Raw genomic sequence first — 27,486 nt, forward strand, 5'->3', positions numbered from 1 at the left:
CCGGGCCGGGCCGGGCCGGGCCGGGCCGGGCCGGGCCGGGCGGCGGGAGGCGGCGGGAGGCGCCCGCACGCCTGGCCGAAGTTAGGTCCGCAGGGTGCCGGCGCCCCGCGCCGCGGACAGGCGGGCGTGGTGGCGGCGGAGCGCCCGGGCCAGGGCCTTGGGGGAGCCTCGGGCCTCCGCGTCGCCCGCGCGCAGCCGCGGGTGTGCGGGAGCCGTGCGTGGGCAGCCTTCGCCGGGCCGATTGCAAGTCCTCTCTGCCCGCTGCTCCAGCAATGGCGCGGCGGCTCCGCTGGCACAGAAGCGTGGAAGTAGCTGCTCGCCCGCTGTGGATCTGCCTTGGGCCCACGCGGTTGTGGTCGCGGGTGGGAAGGGTCTGTGCAGGCAGCCTTGTCGGTGGAGCAGAACCTGCGTCTCGGGCGCAGTGTGCATCCACTGGCGTGCCCGTAAGTCTAGCACTTTCATGGTGTGCATGGGAGATGTGTTTATTTGAAAGAACGACACAGCGTGTGACAGGGATGGAGGTGTCTGCTGTCTGGCTCACTCCGCGGATGCCCACGAGAGCCAGGGCTGGGCCAGGCCAAAACCGGCAGCCCGGGCACTGCCCACCCCTACCACGAGGTTGGCAGAAACCTAGGTACCTCCCGGGCACCGTAACAGGAAGCTGGGGGGAAGCCGAGCGGCTGGGCTTGGCACTGGCCTCCCCTGTGGGATGCGGTCTCCTGTGCCAGCTTCGCCCCCTGTGCCACAGCACCCTCCCCCTGTATAGTTCAAAAGTCTCCATTACTTTTTACTTAAAATTAATTTGAGTCTGCCTGGGGAAGTTCCTCTTGACATGACAAAAACCTAACAACTCAAAGTTACAGAGAGAGGGAGAGAGAGACAGGTCTTTCATCTCTTGGTTCACTCCCCAAGTAGCCTTAATGGCCAGGGCTAGCCAGGCCAAAGCCAGGAACCGGGAGCTTCTTCTGGGTCTCCCATGTGGGTTCAGGGGCCCAGACACTTGGGCCATCTTCCACTGCTTTCCCAGGTACGTTAGCAGGGAGCTGGATCGGAAGTAGAGCAGCCAGGACTTGAGCCGGTGGCCATGTGGGATGCGGGCATTGCATATGTGGTGGCTTTACCATTGTGCCACGGCGCCGGCCCCTCAGAGTTGCACAGGTTGGCACCTAGGTTGCCACCAGATACAGGAGGGAGGGCATACCTGGCCAGTTGTGTAGTCTAAACTCTGCTCCAGAGCCTGGCTGAGGTGCGAGGGTGTAGAGGGGCTGCACCTTCCCCCGAGGGGCGTGAGTGAACGGCCGCCTGCCCGCTGGGAGGGTCGCAGGCCCCGCCTGGATGCGGGTCGTTTTAAAAACAGCTTTAAAACAAAACATGCTTTCAGACTCAGAGACCAGAAACTGAGGGCTTGGAACTAAAATGAATGACGGGATTGGTATCCAAAGTTTTCCTGACCGCTAGCTGCAGTCAGTACGGTGAGACTTGACAACTTAGAAGATCATTTGAACGAGAACAGAATCTGGTTTCACATTCTTGTGAGAATTATGATTTTTTATTTTTATTTATTTGAACGGCAGACAGCCAGATCTTGCATCCGCTGGGTCACTGCTGTCCGCAGCAGTCAGGCTAGCCCAAGCTGGAGCTAAGAGCCCCCCACCGTTGGGCCTCCCCCGTGGGTGGCAGAGACCCTACCACTTGTGCTGCTTCCCGAGGTGTCCATCCGCGGGAAGCTGGAATCAGAAGTGGAGTCGGGATTTGAACCCAGCGCTCCAGAGTAGGATGAGGGCATCCTGAGTGACACGGTACTGCACCAGCTGCAGGGCCATTGTGATTTTCTTTCCATCCGCTGCTTCACTCCCCACATGGCCACAACAGCCAGAGCTGCGCCGATCTGAAGCCAGGAGCCAGGAGCATCCTCCAGGTCTCCCACGTGGGTGCAGGGGCCCAAGGACTTGGACCATCTTCTACTGCTCTCCCAGGCCATAGCAGAGAGCTGGATCAGAAGTGGAGCAGCTGGGACTCAAACCGGTGCCCATATGGGATGCCGGCACTGCAGATGGTGGCTTTACCCGCTACGCCACAGTGCCAGCCCCCTGTTGTGAATTTTCTAAAAGTTTATATGAAAGGGAGTATGACACAGAGATAGGGAGATATCAGTCTTCCATCCACTTGTTCACTCCCCAAAATACTGGAGCCATCACCTGCTCCTGGTAGGGTGTGTATGGCAGGACACTGGCCCAGGTGCCCCATCACAGCCCAACCCACTGCAGCATAATGCCTGCCGCCCACAGTGATTTATTTATTTATTTATTTATTTATTTATTTATTTATTTTGACAGGCAGAATGGACAGTGAGAGAGAGAGACAGAGAGAAAGGTCTTCCTTTGCCGTTGGTTCACCCTCCAATGGCCGCCGTGGCCAGTGCACTGCAGCCGGCGCACCGCGCTGATCCGATGGCAGGAGCCAGGTGCTTCTCCTGGTCTCCCATGGGGTGCAGGGCCCAAGCACTTGGGCCACAGCAGAGAGCTGGCCTGGAAGAGGGGCAACCGGGACAGAATCTGGCGCCCCGACCGGGACTAGAACCCGGTGTGCTGGCGCCGCAAGGTGGAGGATTAGCCTATTGAGCCGCGGCGCTGGCCCACAGTGATTTTTTTTTAAAGGAATTTATATACCATACTATTTTTTTTTTTAAGATTTTATTTATTTGAGAGTTAGAGTTACACACAGTGAGAGGGAGAGACAGAGAGAAAGGTCTTCCATCTGCTGGTTCACTCCCCAGATGGCTGCAACAGCTGGGGCTGTGCCGATCCAAAGCCAGGAGCCAGGAGCTTCCTCTGGTCTCCCATACTTCCTCAGGGTCCAAGCACTTGGGCCATCTTCCACTGCTTTCCCAGGCCACAGCAGAGAGCTGGATTGGAAGAGGACAGCCGGGACTAGAACCGGTGCCCATAGGGGATGCTGGTGTCACAGGCAGAGGATTAACCTACTGCTCCACTGCTCCAGCCCCCATACTTTGTTTTGATAAATCCTATTGATCACTTGGAAGGAAGGACAAGGCCAAACTGTTTCCATTCTTTCTCCCTCCCTCTTTTCCTTCTTTCCTTTTTTTTTCTTTTTTAAGATTATTTGAGAGGTAGAGTTATAGACAGTGAGAGGGAGAGACAGAGAGAAAGATCTTCCTTCCACTGGTTCACTCCCTAAATGGTCACAATGAATGGAGCTGCACCAATCAGAAGCCAGGAGCTTCTTCTGGGTCTCCCATGTGGGTGGCAGGAATCGAAGTACTTGGGCCATCTTCTGCTGCTTTTCCCAGGTAGCTGGATTGGAAGTAGAGCAGCTGGACAAGAACTGGTGCCCATATGGGATGCCAGCATTGCAGGTGGTGGCTTTTCCTGCTAGGCCACAATGCTAACCTTGATAAATGGTTTTTTAATTCTCGTGAGAAGCAGGGACTATAAATTTGTGCTAATTCAGGGAATAATAAAAGACCTAGTTCTTTTCTTTCTTTCCTTCTTTCTTATGATTTATTTATTTATTTGAAAGTCAGAGTTACATAAAGAGAGAGATCTTCCATCTGCTGGCTTACTCCCCAAGTGGCCTCAATGGTTGGGGCTGTGCTAGGCTGAAGCCAGGAACCAGGAGCTTACTCCAGGTCTCCCACATAGGTAGCAGGATCCCAAGGACTTGGGCCATTTTGGCTGCTTTCCCAGGCCATAGCAGGGAGCTGGATCAGAAGTGGAGCAGCAAGGACTTGAACCAGCGCCCATATGGGATGCCTGCTGCAGGTGATGGTTTTACCGTTTATGCCATGGTGCCAGCGTGAGACCTGGTTATTTTTACAATTCCCAGGAAGACTCAGGAAGTGAAATGGGGATGTTTGGTTTCAAATCTAGCCTTTACCTATTAACTCTACCTTCTCGGGCTGTTCCTGCATCTGTAAAGGGTGCTGTGTGGACAGGAGCGCACAGCACCCTGCAGAGCACAGAGAAACTGTTATCTACACATGAGCTGTCATCTGAGCTGTCAGCTGTGACAGCTGTTAAACAGGAGAGCAGGGCCGGTGCTGTGGCGTAGCGGGTAAAGGTGCCGCCTGCAGTGCCGCATCCCATATGGGAGCCGGTTTGAGTCCTGGCTGCTCCACTTCCGATCCAGCTCTCTGCTATGGTCTGGGAAAGCAGTAGAAGATGGCCCAAGTCCTTGGGCTCCTGCACTCGCAGGGGAGACCCGGAAGAAACTCCTGGCTTGAGATCGACACAGCTCTGGCTGTTGCGGCCAATTGTGGAGTGAACCAGCAGATGGAAGACCTCTCTCTCTCTCTCTCTGCCTCTCCTTCTCTCTGTATAACTCTGACTTTCAAATGAATAAATAAATCTTTAAAAAAAAATTAGAAGGACAGCAAACAACCCTAAAAGTGTTTCATAAAAGCACCCAGTCGGGGCTGGCACTGTGGCATGGAGGGTTAAGCCGCTGCCTTGTTGCTGGCATCCCATACGGGCACCAGTCCAGAAGAGCTCTCCCCGCAGGATTCAGCTTGGCCCAGCCCTGGCCGTTGCAGCCATTGCGGCCATTGCGGCCATCGCGGCCATCTGGGGAGCGAACGGGCAGATGGGAGACCTCCTCCCCCTCTCTCACTGTGACTCTGTCTTCATAAAATAAACCTTAAAGAAAGAAAAACATCCAGTGTCCAAGAAGAAGGTCCCAAATTAGTGGATTTTGTTCTTTTGATTTTTGTTTTTAGTATGTCGCCTAATGTTCTGACTCTCAAGCCTCTTAGATTTTTATGATCTAGAAAGAATGCATTAGATGCTTCCAGTCATTGTGCTAAAGTAGTAGTTTACATTCCAGTCCTTACAGGCTTTGGTTGCTGAGTGAATCAAACTTTCATAAATTAAAAGATGATTTACCTAAGAGAAACAGGCTTGTTCATGGGACTTTCTATGTCATGCCCTTAAAAATGCTCTAAGATGGACAACCGTACTTCATAATTCATACGTTATTTAGAGGTGTCTTGATTTTGGGTCGGTGCTGTGGTGTACCAGGTTGGGCCGTGGCCTGCGGTGCTGGCATCCCTTATGGGTGCTGGTTCGTGTCCTGGCTGCTCCACTTCTGTTCCAGCTCCCTCCTGGGGCATCTGGGGAAGCAGTGGAGGATGGCCAGGTTCCTGGGCTCCTGCCACCCTTGTGGGAGACCTGGAAAAGGGCCTGGCTGTGGCAGCCATTTGGGGAGTGAACCACCATGTGGAAGGTGACTCTCTGTGTTTCTCCCTCTCTCTGTAACTCTGCCTTAAAAAAAAAAGTGTCAAGAATTTTCAGCCGGCACCACGGCTCACTAGGCTAATCCTCAGCCTGCAGCACCAGCACCCCGGATTCTAGTCCTGGTCAGGGCGCGGATTCTGTCCCAGTTGCCCCTCTTCCAGGCCAGCTCTCTGCTGTGGCCAGGGAGTGCAGTGGAGGATGGCCCAAGTGCTTGGGCCCTGCACCCCATGGGAGACCAGGGGAAGCACCTGGCTCCTGGCTTCGGATCAGTGCGGTGCGCCGGCCACAGCGGCCATTGGAGGGTGAACTAACGGCAAAGGAAGACCTTTCTCTCTCTGTTTCTCTCTCTCACTGTCCACTCTGCCTGTCAAAAAATAAAATAAAATAAAAAAAGAATTTTCACAGTAAATTGTTTTCACTTTTAAGTTTATTTATTTGAAAGGCAGAGAGAGAGGGATCTGTCTTCAACTGTTGTGACCTCCAAATGCTCACAATAGCTGAGGCTAGACCAGACTGGAGCCAGGAGCCAGGACGTCCATTCTGGTCTCCGCATGGGCGGCAGGGACCACGTCCTTGAGGCACCGTCACTGCTGCCCCCCAGGATGTGCCTTGGCAGGAAGGGGACGTGGAAGCAGCCCTGGGCGTGATCCCAGGCACTCTGCTAAGGGGTGCTGGCATCCCCCTCCGGGCCGCTCCCGCGGTGCAGTGTGCGCCTTGCCTCACTGTCAGAGGGTGGTTCTTTCATTTGTTTGGTTGCTGCCCCAGTACATTTAAAACTGACAGTGAGACATCAAGAACTAAATACATAACTGCATGGAAGGCCGTGAAAAATATTTTCTTCAGTGGAGATCTAAGCATAAAATAAAGATATTAGAAGAAAACAGACTAATCGTAAAACTTTGGGGTTGAGCACGAAAACTCAGGACATCAAAAATTAAAATTAATTTGTAAAAGTTTAAACTTTGGAGGACAAAAGATACTACAAAGTCAAAAGACAAACTGAAGGAAAATAATTGCAGTGAACATTACTAGGATAAATATTCCTAATAAATGAGAGGTTCACAAGATTAGTAAGAAAAAGCAGATAACCTATTAGATAAAGGGTCAAGGGCTGAGTCCTGTCAGCTTAAAGGAGAAGGAAATGGTGCCACCTATCAGAGGAGACAGTGCCCAGCTTCCCCAGGCAGGAGGGGAGCTGTCCCCTCAATGAGGGGCCGTCTTCCCCGCTCATGTGAACAAGCTGGTTACAATTTGGTGAAGATGTATAGAACTGACATCCCCCCTACTATGTGGGGAGTGCAACTGTTGCAAGGTCCGAGCAAGGCAGGTTTAGCTTCTGTCAAGTGTGACTCGGACCCCCTGGGACCAGCAGTCCTGCAGATCACTCATAATGGCTAATGGCTTCATTGTGGCAGTCTCGTGTGAAACTAGGCAGCTGGCTGCCCATCAGGAGCTGTGCGGTGAGTGAGTGTGGTTCCCACACAGAACAGAGCAGGACTGGCGGGGAGTGGATCACACTCAAGTGTGTCACCCTGGACGTGCCAGGTGGGCTATGTGATCTGTGATGCGTGTAGAATGCTGTGGAGAGAATGAGCCTGCCTCTGCACAGTCCAGATCGTGCATGTGTGTGAACAGGTGTGAGGAGAATAGTGGAGGTGGTGGGAGATGAGAGGAAACCCCTCCTTTTTCAGCAGTGCTCTGGCGTTCAGAAAACACCTACAGTGCCTTTGTACATGGAAAGAAAACTCGGGAATTAAAAACTTACATAGAATTTTTAAAAAGATTTGATTTGAAAAGTGGAGCAACAGAGAGGAGAGACAGAGACAAGTCTTTCATCCGCTGGGATAAAATATTTTAAGGTCTATTATTTTCCATAGCAGCCTCTGGGTAACGAGTGACCAGTTCGAGAGTGTTTTTCTCTGCGTGGTATTTCTAGTTTCTACCAGAACTAACTTCAGGATGCAGAACGGGGCTGGCGGGGGGGGGGGGGGGTTTGCTTTGATGATTCACTGTAACGAGAAAACATTTTCAGTTCTATTTTCTTTAGAATTTTTTTTTTTTTTGACAGGCAGAGTGGACAGTGAGAGAGAGAGACAGAGTGCTGTTGGTTCACCCTCCGATGGCAGGAGCCAGGTGCTTCTCCTGGTCTCCCGTGGGGTGCAGGGCCCAAGCACTTGGGCCATCCTCCACTGTACTCCCTGGCCACAGCAGAGAGCTGGCCTGGAAGAGGGGCAACCGGGACAAAATCCAGCGCCCCGACCGGGACTAGAACCCGGTGTGCCAGTGCTGCTAGGAGATTAGCCTAGTGAGCTGCGGCGCCGGCCTAGAATTCTTAATGTTTAGAACCTGGGGGCTCTATTCCAAAGTATGTCAAGTTCATACTTTTTCCAATGATGCAGCCCCTAAAATTTTGAATTTCTGTTCAGCCAAAATAGAAATGTAAGTTTTGGACTAATCAGAAATTTTCTTGTGTAATATCTGTGGCCATGGGTCTAGTGTTGTGGCATAGCAGGTCCTGTATGAGTACTGATTTGTGTCCCTGCTGCTCCACTTCCAATCCATCTCTCTGGTGATGGGTGCAGGGGCCCAAGAACTGCTGTGGCTTTCCCAGGCCACAGCGAGAGCTGGATCAGAAGTGGAACGGCTCGGACTTCAACCTGTGCCCAGTGGGATGCTGGCGCCACAAATGAGGGCTTTTACCTACTACACCACAGTGCTAGCCCCATAGTTAAGTCTTAAAAAAAAAAAAATCCAAATGCAGACTTCTAAGTTGGATCCTTTTAATGATGCAATAGTCATTCCCAGGATTTATAGAGGCTCTCGATTATTACTGTGGGATCATTGCAAGGTAGAAAGGGATGCTCTTTGTGAAGTTCCTGGGAGGGTGCCTGCTTGCGGACCAGTGTGGCGCTCACCAGGAGCATGGCCCGGAAACAGGCTCCACTCCTCACAGCTCTCTGATCTCGGGCAGCTGTCTCGGCGCCTCAGTTTCCTAATCTGAAACACGGGTGCCTACCACGTGTGACTAAAGTGAGGACTGACTGAGTTGAAGGGAGTCGCACCCTCGAGATGGTGCCTGACAGTCAGTGGTATGCCGTCCTTAGCCTTTCTTACTGCAGCCGAGACAGTGTGAGATGGCCTCATTGTTTCTCACTGAAGTGCCTCATGTGGGGGTGTTGTAGAACCCAGTGCACAACCAGCCAGATGTGGTGGAGGAAAGGGTGTTTGCAAAGCCCAGAGCAGGGAAAACAGGCGGCTTTTGCTCAATTCCCAACTCTCGAGAGCCACAGTGAGGAATCTCGCAGGTGGCAGTCGGGGTTGAGGGGTGTTCAGCTGCTGTGCCAGTTGGTCCAGTGTTCCTGGCCCACCCTTGATTGGTCAGTGATGGGACAGCTAGTGTGTCTGTTTAGGAGTGGGCTCCAGTCAGATGGTAGCTACTTTTTGCTCAATTCCTGGGAGGAAAAATGCTCAAGGCCTAAAATCAAGATATTATGGGACCTAGGCCAATCTGAAGCCAGGATCCAAAAGCGTCTTCCAGGTCTCCCACTCGAGTACAGGGCCCAGGGACCTGGGCATCTTCTCCTGCTTTCCCAGGCCACAGCAGAGAGCTGGATGGGAAGTGGAGCAGACAGGTCTTGACCCGTGCCCATATGGGATGCTGGCCCTGCAGGCGGCGGCTCTACCCGCTGTGCCACAGCGCCAGCCTCCCACCCTCTGGCTGCTGCTTGAGCTGTCGTTTACTGCCTCCCAGGGTGCACTTTACTAGGAAGCTGGAATCAGAAGCTGAGCTTGGACCCAGGAAGTATTTGCAGTTCTTCAGTTTGCGATACTGCTCAGGGGTTAGCATCTGTGGTCTTATTTGCATGTGAGATGTACAGCAAAAGGGTTGCTGTTGGGTAGCTCAGAGATTTCTGATGAGTTTTATCTACTTCTGACCTAAAGGGCCCTCAAGAGATTTCTTTCTTTGGTGTTTATAAATTTTATTTAAAGTTTTTACTTTTTTAAAGAGGAGAATCAATACCCAGTCATTTCTACATAAAGGCAACAGGGAGATAGAAGTGAACCTCTGAGGAATATAAACTTATTGTTTTCAGTGGATTTTTAAAAGGTTTTGTTTATAATAGAGTGATGGAGGGAGGGAGAGCGAGACAAAGGTTGTGGGGAGACATAGAGATCTTCCATCTGCTGGTTACTCCCCAAATAGCTGTAACAGCCAGGGCTGGGCCAGGCTGAAGCCTAGAGCCAGGGACCACATCTGGATCTCCCACATGAGTAGCAAGGGCTTAAGCACTTGGGCCATCCCCCCAGGCACATTAGCAGGAAGCTGGATCAGAGTGAAGGACCTGGGACTGTGGAACCAGCATTCTGATATTGGTTGCCAGTGTCACGAGTAGTGACTCAACCCACTGTGCCCATAACACTGGCCCTGTGAATTGTTTTTCTTAAAGATTTGTTTGTTTATTTGAAAGAGTTACAATGATGGAGAGAGAGAGAGGAGAGAGATCTTCCATCTGCTGGTTCACTCCTTAAATGGCTGCAATGACCAGGGCTGGGCCAGGCCAAAGCCAGGAGCTTTTTTGGGGTCTCTCACATGGTTTCAAGGGCCCAAGCACCTGGCCCATCGTCCATGGCTTTTCCAGATGTGTTAGCAGGGAGCTGGATTGGAAGTAGAGCAGCTGGGACCCGTATGGGATGCTGGCATTGCAGAGGGTGGCCTAACCTGTGAGTTGGATTTTAAACAAGTCCATTTTCATGCTGGGACTCTGAGGAGTGTCAGAGGTGAGACGGTGCCTCTGTGTGGTCATTGTGTTGACTTTCATCTCAGCCCTTTGTTTTCCTCTGTTCCTGTGGACATTTTGCATATTTTACAGCATGAATAGAATTTTGAGGGAAATCTGGAGCATAAGAAATAGTGGATAAATTGTATGTTTAAAAGGATAATTGAGCATAAAAGATCTAAGACATACTTTGGAATGTGAATCTTCAGGTTTTTAGATTATAAAAAAAAAAATCCACTGGCTTTCTCCAGAGGCTGGCTGCCTTTGATTATCTAACCCCCCTCGATTTGTCCATAGAGGTTTTTTGAATCAGCTGCTGCCCTGGGGCTGGGGACACCAAGTTACAATTTTTTTTTTTAACAGAAAGTTACTGAGAGGATGTTTAAAAATCTGTAGATCTTTTTTTTTTTAAAGATTTATTTATTTATTTGAAAGTCAGAGTTGCACAGAGAGAGGAGAGGTGGGGGGGGTGTCTTCCATCCGCTGGTTCACTCCCCAGTGGGCTGCAACGACCGGAGCTGCGCTGATCCAGAGCCAGGAGCTTCCTCCGGGTCTCCCGTGCGGGTGCAGGAGCCCAAGGACTGGGTCATCTTCTGCTGCTGGATCAGAGTGGAGCAGCTGGATCTCGAACCGGCTGCCATATGGGATGCTGGCACTTCAAAGGGTTTCTCTATTTCTGAAATCTGTCTTGAGCTACCGAAGTATTGGTTTTTGGGGTCTAGAATCTGATTTTTTTCTTTCCAGGGTTATTGTTTATTTATTATAATTCCACGAATTATTTATTAATTTATCTACTTAAGGGGAGAGGGACTCTCATCTCCTGCACCTTCCCCAAATATCTGCTTGAGCCATGGGCCGAAAGTGGGAGCCGGAACCCAACCCAGGTTTCCCACGTGGGTGGCAAGGAACGGCCCCCTTGAGGCATCGCTGCCTCCCAGGGTCTGCAGTGGCAGGAAGCCGGAGCCAGGAGCTGGTGGCAAGGAACGGCCCCCTTGAGTCACCGCTGCCTCCCAGGGTCTGCAGTGGCAGGAAGCCGGAGCCAGGAGCTGGTGGCAAGGAACGGCCCCCTTGAGTCACCGCTGCCTCCCAGGGTCTGCAGTGGCAGGAAGCCGGAGCCAGGAGCTGGTGGCAAGGAACGGCCCCCTTGAGTCACCGCTGCCTCCCAGGGTCTGCAGTGGCAGGAAGCCGGAGCCAGGAGCTGGAGCCAGGCGTGGTGCTCTGGTGTGGCACTTGGGCGTCCCAGCCGCCAGATGTCCACCCTTAAGGACAGACTTTCATATATGAGTAGTTGACATTAGCTTTCCTCGGAATACCCGTCAGCCCTTAAAATGCCTGTTGAGATCTCATTGGCTGCTTTTATGTTTACTGTAATTGTTGGAAACAAATGTTCATATTAAATAACTGTCAAGAACATAGTTTTAGAATGAATTTTGTCCAAAGGGACAGAACATTTGTTAGAAAAATCTAACAGCAAACTTGTCTCAAAGCGTGGGAAACCGCTGCGTCTTTCTTGTTGGAATTCATCCTGGACGAAGACCGTGTGTGCTCTAAACAGGTTTCTGTGTTTCAGGCACCGAAGCCCAGAGGGGACCCCTACTCTTTGATGAGCTCCCTCCGGCCAGCAGTACTGACTCAGGTACAGTCTTCAGGCTCTCCCAGGTGTGTGTCAACGTCTCTGCTCCTCCTGGGATTGGAGTTGTCTCAATCTTTCTCCCTTTCCCCCATTTTCAACACACAGATGTTTTAGGTGTTGGACTGTCTTTAAGTTTTGAATCCATGGCGTCAGGTAAGGCAGAAAAATCTGCTAGTCGTTAGCCCTGAGAAGTGCTGCCTGAACTGCTGAGCAGTTTTCTCTGGTTCAGTGGAGGATTTATTTTTCTGGCTGAAGTGAAGTTGACTTTTTAGGGCAGGTTTTCACTCCCTTTGAGGTGCGAGGTTTTAGCATAGGTTCGAGATACTATTCACTGCAGTGCGAGCTGCCACTGGATTGACACGAGTCTCGAGTTGTTCCAGTGCCTTACGTGGGTGTCCTGTGGGCTGGATTCTGACGCTGAGCCCCAGGCTGCGGGCTCACTCAGTGTTCTGCTGTGTTTCAGGGCCAGGGGGACCTTTGCTTTTTGATGGCCTCCCACCTGCTGGCAGTGGCGATCCAGGTAAGAGGCAGGAAGACGCTTCAAGGTGCTGGCTTACTCCTCTGTGAAATCCAGGTATTGGTGTTAACAGGATTGGGGTAGCGTGAAGTCCTAGCACGCTAAGGTTTATTAAAGCTAAATAGGCACCATCAGCTGGAAGCAAACAGGTACTTCCATACTACGTCGCTCCTGGTGATTGTTCAACTTCGGTTGAAACTAAGAATTACGAGTTCAGTAATGGACTCTGACTTGTGTTGTTAACATTTTAAAAAAATCACAGTCTATTACTCTGGTTTACCTTATGTTCCAGGACAGATTAGGTGTATCAAATGCCCTAGCATGGGCTCCACCTGCTCCTGCAAACGTTAAACTTTCCTGTTTGTGTCCCAGTTAAGTGGCAGGGAAGAACAGAACAGTCTTCTGTGTTGTTACAGCAGCTCGTCTTATTTCTGACAGCGTCCCCCCGCTGGGGACAGCTGAGTGTAGGAGGTCCTCTCTCTGGTGTACAACTTTCCTTTTCTGGTCAAAAGAACACCTTTTTCCCAAAGTATTTGTTGTTGCTGTTGTTCAGATTCATTTATTTATTTGGAAGTCGGAGTTACACAGAGAGAGAGAGAGATCTTCTACCTGCTGGTTCACTCCCTAGATGGCCACCATGGCTAGGTCTGGGCCAGGGGAGCTAGGAGCTTCTTCAGGTCTCCCACTTGGGTGGCAGGGACCCAAGCACTTGGGCCATCTTTCGTTGCCCTTCCCAGGGCAGAAAGCTGGATCAAAAGTGGAGCAGTCAAGATCCGAACTGGTGCCCATATGGGATGCTGATGTCACAGGAGGCAGCTTAACCCCCACACCATAATGCTAACCCCTCAAGTTTTTTCTTTAATTCATTACCATAAAATCATTGGAATCAGTCTAGAAAGTATAGATTAAATTGGTACACTTCTTGTATTTTAGAAATAGTATCAGTCATTTTACTTAAGAATCCTCAGGGGCCAGCTCAGTGGTGTAGTGGGCTAAAAAGCCTCTGCCTGCGGTGCCAGCACCCCATATGGGCTCCAGTTCATATCCTGGCTGCTCCTTTTCTGATCCAGCTCTCTGCTGTGGGCTGAGAAAGCAGTGGAAGATGGCTCAAGTGCTGGGCCCCCTACGCCTGCAGGGGAGACCCAGGAGAAGCTCTTGGCTCCCGGCTTTGGGTTGGCTCAGCTCCAGATGTTGCCATTTAGGGAGTGAACCTGCAGGTGGAGATCTTTCTCTCCGTAACTCTACCTTTCAAATAAATAAATAAATCTTTAAAAAAAAAGAAGAATTCTCAAAACTATAGACCTGTAACAAAAACTTACAGTGTTCTGAAACTCAAAGTTTAGCTTGAAATCTTCCCAATAAAGACAGTAATCTTAGGAGGAAGTGTTGTGGGGTAGCTGGTTAAGCCGCTGCTTGGACAACCTCATCTCATAGCGGAGTCGTGCTGCTTAATGTTCTGGCTCCTTTGCTTCCGATCCTGCTTCCTGCTAACGTGCTGGGGTTGTGGGAGACAGCAGATGGTGGCCCAAGTGCTTAGGTCACTGCAACCCACGTGGTAGACCCAGATGGCGCTCCTGGCTCCTGGCTCCACCCTGCCCCACCTGGGTATTGCAGCAGCACATGGAAGACCTCTTTCTTCCCCTCTGTACAGATAAATTAATCTAAAAAAGAGTAAGACTCTTCATTATAGTAACTTAATATGTGCAAACAAAGCCCGTAATCGGTTTAATGAAAGAAACAAAGATTCAGCATAGCTGTCGGTTGCCCCAGGACAACAAAGCCACACACTGTAATGTAGAAGATTGACATCTGCTATTAGCAAGCTTGATTTTGAGGGGTGTATATAGAGAGAGAATCTTGCATTCAATGTTTTGTATTTCTTGAGAGAAATGACACATTTTTAGCAGACAAGAACCATTTATAAAAATTTACTATGTTATAGGCTATGAAATAAGTCCCACTAAAGAACCTGCTTCATTTGCAGCCTGCATTCTTGGCAGTATAATTTGCTTAGAAGTCAGCAGCAAAACTCTTCAGGTTTCTTTTGGGATTCAAAGAAAGGAATGTACCTTCACACACACATGGGCCGCCTGGACCCCAGGCAGCAGCTGAGGGAGAGGCTGTGGAGAGAGTGTTCTGGAAACCTCGTGGCCTTTCCCTGTGAATGTGTGTCACATGGCTGCCGCATCTCCCTGAGGGCAAGGCTGACTTGAAATAGATGGCAGGGGGAGCTGCTCTGTGCGTAGGAAGCCCCGGCCCAGACAGGTCGTCTACGAATGCTCTAGCGCCAGGCTCCCCACGAACGTGCATTGCGTGACGGCGAGAGGGCAGCCCCCTTTCTGGCAGCCCCCTTTCTGGCGGCACCCTCTTTCCCAGGACGAGGGGCTCCGCACGAGACCTGGGTCCCGGTGCACGGCGGGGGTGCAGTGCGAGCCAGGGCGAGTGTGTGGTGCAGCCGCCAGCAGGGACGGCAGGGGACTGGCCATCCAAGCAAGGCTGGTTTCTTCCTGGGCACTCAGATATGTGGCAGCCAGCGGGGGCACGGGGAGCTGTTAGACACTTGATGGGGCAGGTACTGGGACACGTTCTTTGCACACAAGGTGTCTCTGAGGGGACGGTGTTCTCACCTGTGTACTGGGGAGGCCCCAGGTGCTGCAGGCCCAGCCTTCGGTCCTTGTCTCGTGGCGCGCACACCGCCGCTGCCTTTGCTCGGCTCCGAGGGCACAGGCACCCCTGCGCGAGGGAACACCTGCCGTGGCCTGGTGGTGTGCAGTTGGGAGCAGTCCTTAAAGCTGACGCCTGCTTTCATGTGTGCCGTTTCTGAACTTCCCCAGGTGTGGCAGTTGTGTCCCCATTTATCAGTAAGGACCTGCGGAGGTACAGTCTCCGTGTGCTACCGGCCAACAACACGTGTGTGTGTTGATCACTGAGAGGCCTCGTTCACAGGCGCTTCCAGAGTCAGTCTGACGGGCTGGATCCCTGCCTGTGTAGCCCCGCCAACCCCATGCTGGGGCCTAGCCCCGACCGTGTCTAATGCCAGTGACTGCTTGAGATGCCGTTCCGTCCGCGAGAGCCGGGAAGGACTTTCCGCCAGTCTGCAGCTGTGTGTCCGTCTGCCTCCATTCCAGGTTCCCTTGCCACTTCCGTATCCCAGTCGGGGAGGAGTGACGGGAAGGGAGCGAAGCGGAAGACCTCCGAGGAAGAGAACGGCAGCGAAGAGCCTGTGGAAAAGAAAGTTTGTAAAGGTTTTCAGACAATTTGAAAACAAATGTACTAGACTCCGCAGCTTAAACGGCCCAGAGCAGACTAAGCCCCGCTTTCCAGTTAGACCCCGTCCTGTCCTGTCTCAGCCTCAGCAGTGGGCAGGCCCCTTGCAGCTTCCCGGGACTGCCTGCGCTTCCTTGTGCATGTCTCTCCGGCCTCTGCTCAGACAGGAGGCCTGCGTCTCCTCGCTCAGGAGATAGGAGTCGTCTTAGCTGTCCTCAGAGAGCCGCTGGGTTCCTGCCCTCGGCCTCTGAGCCGGCCTTGCTCACACCTGCTGGTTAGCGCTGAGTCTGACTCCGCCTCAGGCGGCCTCCTGTGAGAGCTGTGGCTGGGGAAAGCAGTTGAAGTTTGGAGTCAGTTTTGTAACTTTTGAAGATTTGTAAGGGAGAAAAGGGTATCAAGCACAGAGAAACCGTTGTGAATTTTCATGTATTGCACCAGACTGCTTTGTCCCTTGCCACTGCGGACCTCAGCAAGAGGTGCAGGCCGCCCGGGGCTCGCCGTGGCTCGCAGAGATGTGCCCTGAAGCTTGCGTATCGCTCCCCAGGGCACAGCGCTTACAGAGGGCTCCTCGGTGACCCCTGTGGCTCTCAGCGTCAGAAAATGAGAACACAGCGAAAGCGTAAATGGAGTTAGTTCTCTGTGGGCGGTGATCCTCTGTCCTCTCTCTGTTGCGTTAAAGGCAGCCGATGCTATCATTCGTTCCTTCTGCAGCCTCCGGCGTGGAAGTGCTGCTTTTCACAGTGCCCACAGGGGCACGAGCACCGACTCCCCGGGCTTGCACTTGCTCAAGACCTGTTCTGTCCTCGTGAGGTTGTCAGCACTAGATTTGCACGTGGTCCTTTTCTGACTTGAGCTCCTCTCTGGGAGGGGCACACTTCTTGCCCTGGGGCTTTGGCTTGTGCCAAGTCAGAGGGAGCGTTCTGTGTCTCTGGCTTCCCCCTTGTGTGGCCCCTGGGTCCAGCCTCAGAGAGTCTGGCCTGTCCAACAGCACTCAGCTTTAATGAAAGACTTGCACCTCAGACACTGCCGAGTGACTCAGCCGTAGCTCCCTCTCACTTGCTCTGGGACTAGGACTCCCGGAGGGCCGGGCACAGTTTTGTATTGTTTTTTTTTTTTGGTGGTTGTTCTGTTTCCTTAGCCTCGTCGGTGATCTTCGGTCTGAAGGGCTATGTGGCCGAGCGGAAGGGTGAGAGGGAGGAGATGCAGGACGCCCACGTCATCCTGAACGACATCACCGAGGAGTGCAGGCCTCCGTCATCCCTCATGTGAGTGCACATGCTCCAGCAAGCCTGCGCGGCGTCCGCTCCCCCTCCCCGCGCCCCGCCCCCCCCGCACCCCCCCCCCCCCCCCCCGCTCCCCAGCAAGCCTGCGCGGAGTCCGCTCCCCGCTCCCCGCTCCCCGCTCCCCGCTCCCCGCTCCTCTGTTCCGAGTGCTGTTTTGGACTATGTAGTCGTGTTTAAACAACGACGGACATCACTTGGCGTTGCTCGGTTCTGCGTCAGTGGTTCCTGGCTGGGGTTGACTGTGTCCCTGAGAGGCATTTTATCCGTGTCTGGGGAACATTTCTGTTGTCACAGTTAGGGGAGGAGGCTGCTACTGGCATCTGATCGCAGCCTTCAAGCCCAGGACAGCTCCGCCACAGCTGTCAGCAGTGGCTGCAGTTAGGAATCCTGCTGAACGGGGAGTGACCACAGCACGAGTCCTCAGTGTGTGTCCCTCCTTGCCTCACAGAGCAGCTCTGGCGGGACTGGTCTCCTGCGACCTGGAAAGTAGGATTAGAAGCCACCAGTTCAAGTCTGGCAGTCACTGGAGCTAGTACCGATAGTCAGGACACAGAAAGAGCCAAAAAGCAGAAATGTGCCGGGAAGAGGGACGGTGAGATGCTTCCATCAGCCGTGCTGCCCGAAGCCTCTGGGTGGGCTCCTAGGCGTGGAGAAGTCAGTCGTTAAGTTGGCTGTTCACACACTTGGTTCTTATATCATACATACCGTGACTATGTGATACTCACTACCTACTATGTATCACTGTAAGTTAGACCCGTCGGCCCCTGCACAGTGCACTGGTGCTGTTTGTGCTGATGGCTTTTGTCCAGTAGATGCGGCCTGATTGTGATGCTGCAAAGGCGTGGCTGCCACAGACTGTGCACACGCCTGCGTCTGCGAGGCTACCGCTGTGCCTAGGAACTGCCGTACAGCGGGAGAGGGCCCCTGGGACCTGGGGGTGCAGATCCCCTGGGGTGCATGTAGCTGAGAGCGCATGTCATATCTACATAACACTGCACCACACCTAGCAGTGCCAGTGCACTTCGGAAAGTGAGAGTTTATTTTGGGGCCAATAATTCTTTTTTTCATAATACATGAAGAATTGGGAAAATTCTAATGTTTTCAGTTTTTGGAGGGGACACCCAAGTAAACCCATACATTTAGTTCCATTTTTTTCTGCCATCTTTGTGAAGTTCGTTGTACTAAGCTGAAAGTAACAGTTATTGGTTATAAACTGCACAGTGTATTCCCTCATGGCTCACGATGGCCCCAAATTGCAAAGCAGAATCAGAAAGTTTGGAAGAAGACAATATAGAGTAAATGTCACTTCTCATTGGCACTTTTGTTCTTTTTTTCTTGAAACTGACGCCTTTCGTTCCATATATGTGGGTTTTGGCGAAACTTGCAAGGGGAACAGTAATAGGACTGGTAAGATAGGCTTTCAGAAACAGCTATTAGTCCCAAGTTTATTTGAATAATAATTTTGGCATCTCCCCCTGTTCTTATATTATTTACTGTCTTGGGTTAATAGCTGTTTATTTGTTTAAATATTAAATGTTTAAACTAAATCTTACTTAAAATAGGGAAAAGTTCTGTATGTCAACTTCATTGTCAGTAAAATGCAAGTTAGCAGCTTGTATTTTGAAATCTGGATGTTTTAATGTTTAATTTAAAATACTGTGAAGGTCACCGGAGCGTGTCTCAGCACCGAGGCCTTCTCCCGTGTGCGTGCGTGACGCCCTCCTGCTGGGCCCCGGTTCGGGCGCGGTCTAAGTGCTGAAGGGCAGCGTGATCTTCGCTGACTCTGAATCCGTTTTCTAGCACTCGGGTTTCCTATTTTGCTGTTTTTGATGGACACGGAGGAATTCGAGCCTCAAAGTTCGCTGCACAGAATCTCCATCAGAACTTAATCAGGAAGTTCCCTAAAGGTGAGACTGAGGACCAGGTCAGCCAAGAGTCGGCCTGGGGTCGGCCGCTGGGTGGCCGGGTCAGCCAGATGTGTAGTTCTGTGCTTGTCCAGGAACCCTTGATGCCACCTACAAGACCCTGGGCTGAGAGGAGTGGGTTCTGAGGCTCCTGAATGTGTGGCAACTGTGTGGGTGTGACCTAGGGTAGCACTTCTTTTATTTATTTATTTGAAAGAATTGTAGAGAGTGAGGGAAAGACAGAGAAACAGAGAGCTTTTCCACCTGCTGGCTCATTCCCCAGGTGGCTGCAACAGCCAGGCTGAACCAGGAGGTCTTCCGGGTGTCCCATGAGGGTAGCGGGGACCCAAACACCTGGGCCATCCTCCATGCTTTCCCAGGCATTAGCTGAACCGAAAGTGGAGCAGTCGGGACACAAACCAGCACCCATGTGGGAAGCCTGCGTCGCAGGTAGAGGCTGTACCGCTGTGCCATTTCACAGGCCCCTAAGATAGCATTTCTTGTGTCACGTGGATCGTGGGCATGGTACTTGGGCATCTAAGAAAACCAGGTTCGAATGGCATTGTCTTGTAGATGAGGAAACAGAGGTTGGTCTTACTCATGCTTAGGAGTCAGCTGATTGGCAAAGAGAGAGAAAGGGGCTGACAGTGTGTGTGTGTGGGGGTGCTTCTCCTGCTCCTCCCTCCCTGAGAGCTGGTTGTCTTCCACCCCCACCCAAACAGGAGACGTGATCAGTGTGGAGAAGACCGTGAAGAGGTGCCTCCTGGACACATTTAAGCACACTGATGAAGAGTTCCTGAAACAAGCTTCGAGCCAGTGAGTAGAGCGCGGGGTGGGGGGCTCGCCAGGTGTGCTGAGATGGCTGACACGGTGCTCGCTGCTGAAGGATGCCCGCACCGCTGAGCTCCTACAGCCCTCACAGCCTAAAACGGGGAGGAAGCGGTGTCTGGGAGGCAGTCTGTCTGCGCCTTCAGCCCTGGAGATCAGCCTTCAGGGGTCTGCCTGTCTGTGACTGTGTTCCTGATGTGTTCCCCCAGGAAGCCTGCCTGGAAGGACGGGTCCACTGCCACGTGTGTCCTCGCCGTGGACAACATCCTTTACATCGCTAACCTTGGAGACAGCCGGGTGAGTGGGTGACAGCGTGTTCCCTGGGGACCTCAGCAGGTGCTGAACACGCTCTGGCTGTAGCTCTGCCGAGGGTGCTGGCGCACAGTGACTTCTGCGCTCTGGGAGGACCGCCTCCCCTCCGGCAGCCCACCTCCTTTCCTGTCTCTGTCTTCCCTGCCATGGCGTCCTGTGGGTCAGAATTCAGTGAGCACGCAAGCAGCTTAACTGTTTAACTGCGTTTCTCTGGCAGTAATGCGTGAGCACTGGTAACCCTGCCTCGCAAAAGCAGTGTGCTTTCAGCTTGAAAGCTGTGCCTAGGAAAGGACTAGGTGAGGTGCTGGTCTTCCACAGGGCCGAGGGCCAGGGCCAGACGGTTGTGTCCCATGGTGTGACACTCTGGACAGCCGGCCCAGCCCTCGCCTCTCCGTGTCACTGTGTCACGGCCAGCCTCCCTGCCGCCTCAGGCGCCGGAGCAGGGTGACTCTGCCCACCCAGGCTTTAGAATCAGACTCGGGTTTCGGCCCTGACTCTGCGGTGTGACTCACGTCCCGGCCTCAGCGTCCTCTGAAACAAACGGTGAACCCGGAGGGGATGGGGACTCACACGGGTACTGCCGTGGAGGGCCGCACGGAAAACATGCAGCCAGGCCGTGTCTCTGGAGGACGCAAGGCGAGGAGAAGCCTGGCACGCGCTGAGTGCTTCCCTTGCCTGTCTCAGGCTGAGTGACTTACTGTGGCCGTCCAGCCCGTGTGTCCAGTGTGGGCCAGCGTTCAGACCTAAACCAGGTCTTCGCCCCACCCTGTGACACTACTTTGCTATTTCATATTTCTCTGATGCGTGATCCCCAGAACTTATGTTCCGAGCTGAATATGAAGCACTGTTAAATTTGTCTTCAGCTGGTAACTTTGGGTGCTGGCTCCTTCATTCCCTAAGAGTGTTGTAATCTGCACCTCCCCAGGCAATCCTGTGTCGTTACAATGAGGAGAGTCAGAAACACGCAGCCTTAAGCCTCAGCAAAGAGCATAACCCCACCCAGTATGAAGAACGGATGAGAATACAGAAGGCTGGAGGGAATGTCAGGTAACCCTGGGCTGAGGGCAGTGGCGCTACGGCGTGGACGTGGCCCTCGGCGCAGTGGGCTGTGCTGGACGGCATGGTGCGCTGAGACTGCACCTGACGCTTAACACTGGTGTGTGGGTGGGTGAGCACCACAGGACAGAAACGTGCCTCCCTAACTGCCAACGGACCGTCCCGTTCAAGTTCACGTTCACCATTTGCATCATTTTCTCTGTGCCTAGGAAGTTCTTAAATACTGTCACTTGTCACACTGAGTCAGTCTTGGGTGAATTTTCCAAAGAGGAAATCTGAAGTGGTGGAGATAGGCGTTTGGAGTCCCCAGGAGTGGCGCAGAGGGCACGTCTCACCTGGCTCTGTCTTCAGCAGTTCCATTGGTCCCCTCTTTCTAGTCTTGGAAGCCTGTGGTTCTGCTTTGGTCTGTCGTCTGCCGTCTCTAAGAGGAAGAAAGGGTTGGTCTTCTCCATGCTGGAGGGCACTTGCAGTTCAAGGACGTCATGCTATGAATGTGGCTGGACAAGTTTTCTGGTTTGCTGTGCAGCTGGGCCATCAGGGTCCTATGTTCTGCTGGAGATGAGACAGAAGTCTTCTCAGTGAGGCTGCCCGGATCTGCGTCTCCCCACAGCCCCTCTGTGTGCTTGTCTGGGGAGGTCTGTGTCACCACTCCAGGCCGAGTGCGGCCGTGGTGCAGGGAGCCTTCTGGAGGGTGGCTGAGCACCAGGAGTAGGGAGAGGGGGTTTCGGTCCCCGTCACTGCAGTTGACGTGAGTAGTGCTGAACTGGGCCTGCTGTCAGTCACGGGCAGTGCTGTTTGCTGCATTTTTTTTAAAGGAGAGGGATCTGTAGTTTTTCTTTTTTCTTTTTTTAAGATTTATTTATTTATTTGAAAGAGTTAGAAAGGCAGAGAGAGAGATAAAGAGATCCTTTATCCATATTGCACTCCCCAACTGTCCGTAACGGCTGGAGCTGTGCCAGTCGAGAGCCAGGAGCTTCCTCCAGGTCTCCCACATGGGTGCAGGACCCAAGGCCGTGGGCCATCTTCCCCTGCTTTCCCAGGCCACAGCAGAGAGCTGGATCGGAAGTGGAGCAGCCGGAATGTGAACCGGCGCCCATATGGGATGCCGTCGCTACAGATGGCGGCTTTACCTGCTGCACCACAGCGCCGACCCCTTGCTGCACTGTGACCGTGACTGCTGTAGAAGTAACTGCCTGGGGGTGTGACCTGATAGGAGTGCATCACTCCTTCTGCCCTAAAGCTGCAAGATTCTGCTGTTGCCAGATTCCTCAAAAGGAGTTTGATGTGGGCAGTTCTGTGGCTGCAGGGAAGGCCAGTTGCCTTGCAGTTCCTTTGCTCTCCTCACTCCCCATGTAATCTGGAAGAGTGTCAGATGGCCTGGGACAGTGCGGGCCTGGGTGCACCCTTCGTTTCAGAGATGGGTGTGGATCGCGGTCCCTGAGTAGCAGAGCCTGCTGTGACCTGCTCCCTGCTGCCCTAGTAATGAGATTTTCAAACATAAAGAAAAACCTTAGAACTGTAGAACAAACATTTTCGTACCCACCACCCAGATTCTGCATCCCACAGCTTACTTAGGGTGTGTGTGTCAGGCTGCAGTTTGAAAGGTGGTAGCAGATGTGATGACGTGACACCCTAAATACAAGGGTAAGGACAGACAACGTGATCAGTGACCACGCTGTCACCCGAGACTGAACTGTTTCCCTAGGTTACATTAGGTTGTCGCCATCCTGCCTGACACCCTAGGTTAGGCTGTCGACTACCTGTCTGATACCCTAGGTTAGGCTGTCGCCATCCTGTCCATGTGCCTATCTCCCCACCTGTCCAGACCGTCTTTGTTCCCAGTCACCCTCAGGCAGCACCCAGCCTGGGGCTCCGTTTCTTGCTAGACTTTGCGCGTGTTGGCCTCGGCCAGCAGTGGTGGAGTCTCTCCAGTTGTGAATTTGTTTCTTCATGGTGCCATTTTTCAGTTGTTTCTTGTACACTGGAAGCTAGATGTAAAGCCTTCTGTAGATTAAGAGTAAATGTTTTCAGTAGAAGTTTTATGGGAGATGCTATATACTTTTTATATATATATAAGATTGATTTATTTGAGAGGTAGAATTACAGACAGGGAGGAACAGAGAGAAAGGTCTTCCATCCGCTGGTTCACTCCCCAGATGGTCACAACGGAACCAGGAGGCTCCACCAGGTCTCCTACATGGGTGCAGGAGCCCAGGCATGTGGGCCATCCTCCACTGCTTTCCCAGGCCACAGCAGAGAGCTGGATGGAAGAGGAGCGACCAGGACTAGGACCAGCACCTGTATGGGATGCTGGCGCCACTGACAGAGCTTAGCCCACTACCTCACAGTGCCCGCCCTGACGCTGTACACTTGAGATCCCAGCTTGCGTAGGTGCAGGTGACATCACCATTGGGCGCAAGAGTCCCAGCACATGGGTGCTTCGTGTCTCCCTGTGCGAGAGTAGGTCATGTGGGAGTGCATTGTTCCCATTCGTGGTCCTTGCTTCATTAGGGATGACGAAGGTGGGTTTTCATGTTCTTCTCCCTCCCTGATAGGGGAAAACACAGTACTTCTGAAAAAGCAGGGTAAGTGTTTAATTCTTTCATTGAGCTGTAGTTTGCAAAGTAAAATGTCCTGTGTTGTGGAGACCAGAGTTTGCCCTTAACCTCTGTTTCTCCCTTTGTTTCCTTCCCCTGAGAGTCACTGTGGACTAGTGGACTCATGTACTCAGTATGCTGAGCTCTTTTTTTTTTTTTTAAACATTTATTTTTTATTTATTTAAAAGGAAAAAGTTACAGAGACAAGGAGGAGGAGGAAGAGAGAGATTGATTTTTTTTCATCCCTGATTCACTCTCCAAATGGCCACAATGGCCAGAGCTGTGCCGATCCAAAGCCAGGAGTCAGGAGCTTCTTCCGGGTCTCCAATGTCCCTGCTGGGGTCCAAGCACATGGGCCATCTTTTATTGCTTTCTCAGGCACATTAGCAGGGAGCTGGATCAGAAGTGGAGCAGCTGGATCTTGAACTGGTGCCCATATGGGATGCTGGCATTGCAGGTAGAGGCGTAACTTGCTACACCACAGCGCTGGCCCCACATGGCTGATTCCGATCACAGCATTGTGTTGTTTTCTGCTGCCCACGTTATCCAAGATGTGGCCAGTGGAAGCTTCTTCAGGCTAGTCCAGTGTCCTTTTCATATGTTAGGGTTATTGTGTGTGTGTGTGTGTGTATTTGTTTATATGACAGGCAGAGAGAGCATTGTCATTTGCTGGTTCATTTTCAAAATGCCTGCATTGGCTGGGGTGCTGAAGCCGGCAGCCAGGAGTGCAATGCAGGTCTCCCATGTGGATGGCAGGAACCCAACTACGTGATCACCTGCTATCTCCCAGGGCACGCATTAGCAGGAAGCTGCAGTCAGGAGCCAAACCTGAGTATCAACCCAAAGTACCCTGATGTAGAAAGTCTCAACTGCTAGACCAAGTGCCTGTCCCTTGGGTCAATGTTTAATAACCAGAATCTGCGTGCTGGGGTTGCTCATTTCAACTGGAGTATCATTAATTCTGTGCCTATTTAGTGACAGATGGCACTTGGAAACACATTTTAAATTGCATGCTTTGGGGCCGGCGCTGTGGTGCAGTAGGTTAATCCTCCACCTGTGATGCCAGCATCCCATATGGGCGCTGGTTCTAGTCCCGGCTCCTCCATTTCCAATCCAGCTCTCTGCTGTGGCCTGGGAAAGCTGTGGAGGATGGCCCAGGTCCTTGGGCCCCTGCACCCGCATGGGAAACTGGGAAGAAGCTCCTGGCTCCTGGCTTTGGACTGGCTAAGCTCCAGTCATTGCACCCATTTAGAGAGTGAACCAGTGGAGGGAAAATCTTTCTCTGTCTCTCCCTCTCACTGTCTGTAACTTTACCTCTCAAATAAATCAATGTTTTTAAAAACTGCATGCTCAGCTGGCTATTTCTTTTCCTTTAAAAAAAATTATTTATGATTTGAAAGGCAGAGAGAGAGGGTTCACTCCCTAAATGCTTGTAACGGCCAGAACTGGGCCAGGCCAAAGCCAGGAGCAAAGCACTCAGTCCAGGCCTCCCACTGGATGGTGAGGATCTGACTGACGTGAGCCGGCACCTGCTGCCTCCCAGAGTGTGTGGTAGCAGGAAGCTGGGATGGGAAACCTCGCCAGGGCTGGAACCCAGACACTGAGATTGGGTGTCCCTAATGGCAGCTTCATCACTGTACCGAACACCCTCCCCAGACGGCTGTCTTACTTAGAATTAACTTTATAGGCCTTTCTCAGAGCTTCTCTGATTTAGTATTTTTGGCTCTTTTATGCTAAAAATCTTGGTTCCTGATAATGTTAGTATATTTGTCAAAATGGTGTAAAAATCACAGTATCAAAATTACCACTGTTAACGATTTGAAACGTTCCTTCCTGTTCTCTTGCCCTTGGAATATGTGTCAGGGGCGGGTGTTTGGTGCAGCAGGTAGCACCCTGCCAGGGATGCCCACATCCCACATCGGAGTGCCTGGGTCCGAGTCCCTACTCTGCTTCCAGTCCAGCTCCCTGCTGATGGACGCCCTGGGAGGCAGTAAGTGATGGCTCAGTACTTTAGTGCCTGCCCCCAACGTGGGGGACCTGGATTGAGTTCTGGGCTCCCAGCTTTGGCTACGTCCAGCCCCAGTGTTGTGGGCATTTGAGGACCAGACCAGTGGGTGGAAAATGTCTGTCTGTTTCTGTTTCTCTCTCTATCTCTGCTCCTTTCAAATAAAATGAAAATAAATTGAAAACAAGTTTTTGAAAGATGTGCTGTCAGTATTGTGTGCAAAGGTTAAGTAATCATTTTCATCGTTTGGTTATTATGATCATTATTATAATTGTTTATATATTAGGGCTTTTTCTCCTTTATCAGTGACATGGAGAAATTGGAACCCCTGCGCATTACTAACGGGACTGTAAAATGGGGCAGCTGCCGTGGAAAAAGTGTGGCGATTCCTCGGCATCTAACACAGGATCATCACACGGGGAGGGCCGTCCGCCTGACGGTCTAGGCGCGGGTTAAGAGGCCCGAGTCCCACGTCAGAGTTCTGGGTTCAGTTCCTGGCGCTCCAGTTTCCTGCCACTGCACACCCTGGGGGCACAGTGTGGGCTTGAGTAGATGGGACCTGGGTTGAGGTCCTGCCCTTGGCTGTGGTCCCAGCCAGTCCCCCACCCCCAGCCCAGCCCAGCCCAGCCCTGCCCTAGGTGTTGTGGGCATCTGGGGAGTGAATCAGTGGGTTGGAGCTCACTCTCTTTAATTATCATTTTGTCCTAGAAATTCCATTTCTGGCTGTGTACCCCAAAGAACTGAAAGCAGGGACTAGAAAAGATGATTTTTATAATCCACACTCACAGCAGCCTGTTTGTAGCAGGCAGAAGGGAGAAACAACCGAGTGTCCATTGACTGATGAGTGCGTGAGCAGAGTGAGGTCTGTCCACACGGCAGGAGCTCATTCAGCTCTCCAGAGCCATGCGGACACGTGGTGCAATGTGGATGAGCTCTGAGGACGCCATGCTGGGCAGTCAAATCAGCGAGTCCGAAATAAAAACACCGCATGATTCCACTGCATTGATGTCCCTCGAGGAGTCAGTGTGTAATGGGGACAGAAAGTCAGTGTTTAGTGGGTGCGGGGAAGGGGACGGGGAGTCGGTGTGTAATGGGGACAGAATGTGGGGTGGGGGTGTGCAGAGTCGGTGTGTGATGGGGACAGAACGTGGGGTGGGGGTGTGCAGAGTCAGTGTGTAATGGGGACAGAACATGGGGTGGGAGTGCGGGGAAGGGGAGCAGGGAGTCAGTGTTTAATGGGGACAGAACACGGGGTGGGGGTGCGGGGGAAGGGGATGGGGAGTCAGTGTTTAATGGGGACAGAACGTGGGGTGGGAGTGCGGGGGGAGAGGAGTGGGGAGTCGGTGTGTAATGGGGACAGAACGTGGGGTGGGGGTGTGCAGAGTCGGGGTGCGATGGGGACAGAACGTGGGGTGGGGGTGCGGGGGGAGAGGAGTGGGGAGTCGGTGTGTAATGGGGACAGAACGTGGGGTGGGGGTGTGCAGAGTCGGGGTGCGATGGGGACAGAACGTGGGGTGGGGGTGCGGGGAGTCAGTGTTTCATGGGGACATTTGGAATCTGGGAAGATGAGAGGTTGTGGAGATGGCGGCGGTTGCACAGCGGTGTGAGCGCACTCTGCCACTGAACTCTGCACTTACAGAGAAGTAAGATGGAGAGTTGTGGGTTCCTTGTATCGCCGTGTAAAGATGAAGTGCACTTCAGAACGTAGGTCACAGCCTGAGCTGAGTAAGCAGACGTAGATCCCCTGCTTTCTGCTGTCCCCATTTACCCCACTTCCTGGTCTTTTTCTCCGAGGGTCCCCCACCCCCGCCCCAAACAAGCAGATCTACCTGTGTGTTCTCGTTTTCCCTGCCTTGCTACACTGGTTGCTGCCTGTGGCACTGCAGTGCTGAATTCCTCTGGGAAGGTGAGGGTCAGGAAGGCTGCAGACAGCGTTTAGATTTGAACCTCAGATGAGGGTACTTGGGATGTTTGCTGAAGTAGAATGACAAGATCATTTTATTTGAGTGCAAGAAAAGTTTGAAGCCCTTGCAAGACCATGCATGAGGGGTCTT

The 27,486-nt window shown here is 52.3% G+C and overlaps 1 protein-coding gene across 3 annotated transcripts in view; it reads left to right on the forward strand.

The window, feature by feature from the left end:
* The window catches only part of ILKAP (ILK associated serine/threonine phosphatase), a 35,202-nt gene that overhangs the window by 534 nt on the left and 7,182 nt on the right, over window positions 1-27,486 (forward strand). The window contains exons 2-10 of one of the 3 annotated variants that reach the window (XM_051838240.2): window positions 11,601-11,666; window positions 11,769-11,816; window positions 12,127-12,183; window positions 15,309-15,425; window positions 16,586-16,712; window positions 18,531-18,637; window positions 19,357-19,450; window positions 19,672-19,759; window positions 20,700-20,821. In XM_051838240.2, coding sequence (XP_051694200.1) covers window positions 11,601-11,666; window positions 11,769-11,816; window positions 12,127-12,183; window positions 15,309-15,425; window positions 16,586-16,712; window positions 18,531-18,637; window positions 19,357-19,450; window positions 19,672-19,759; window positions 20,700-20,821 — 826 coding nt within the window. The remainder of the gene's footprint in view (window positions 1-11,600; window positions 11,667-11,768; window positions 11,817-12,126; window positions 12,184-15,308; window positions 15,426-16,585; window positions 16,713-18,530; window positions 18,638-19,356; window positions 19,451-19,671; window positions 19,760-20,699; window positions 20,822-27,486) is intronic. The other 2 variants (XM_070069965.1, XM_051838241.2) reach the window with 2 other exon arrangements.

This window comes from Oryctolagus cuniculus, chromosome 3, assembly GCF_964237555.1.
Source record: "Oryctolagus cuniculus chromosome 3, mOryCun1.1, whole genome shotgun sequence".
In the NCBI taxonomy this organism is placed as follows: Eukaryota; Metazoa; Chordata; class Mammalia; order Lagomorpha; family Leporidae; genus Oryctolagus; species Oryctolagus cuniculus.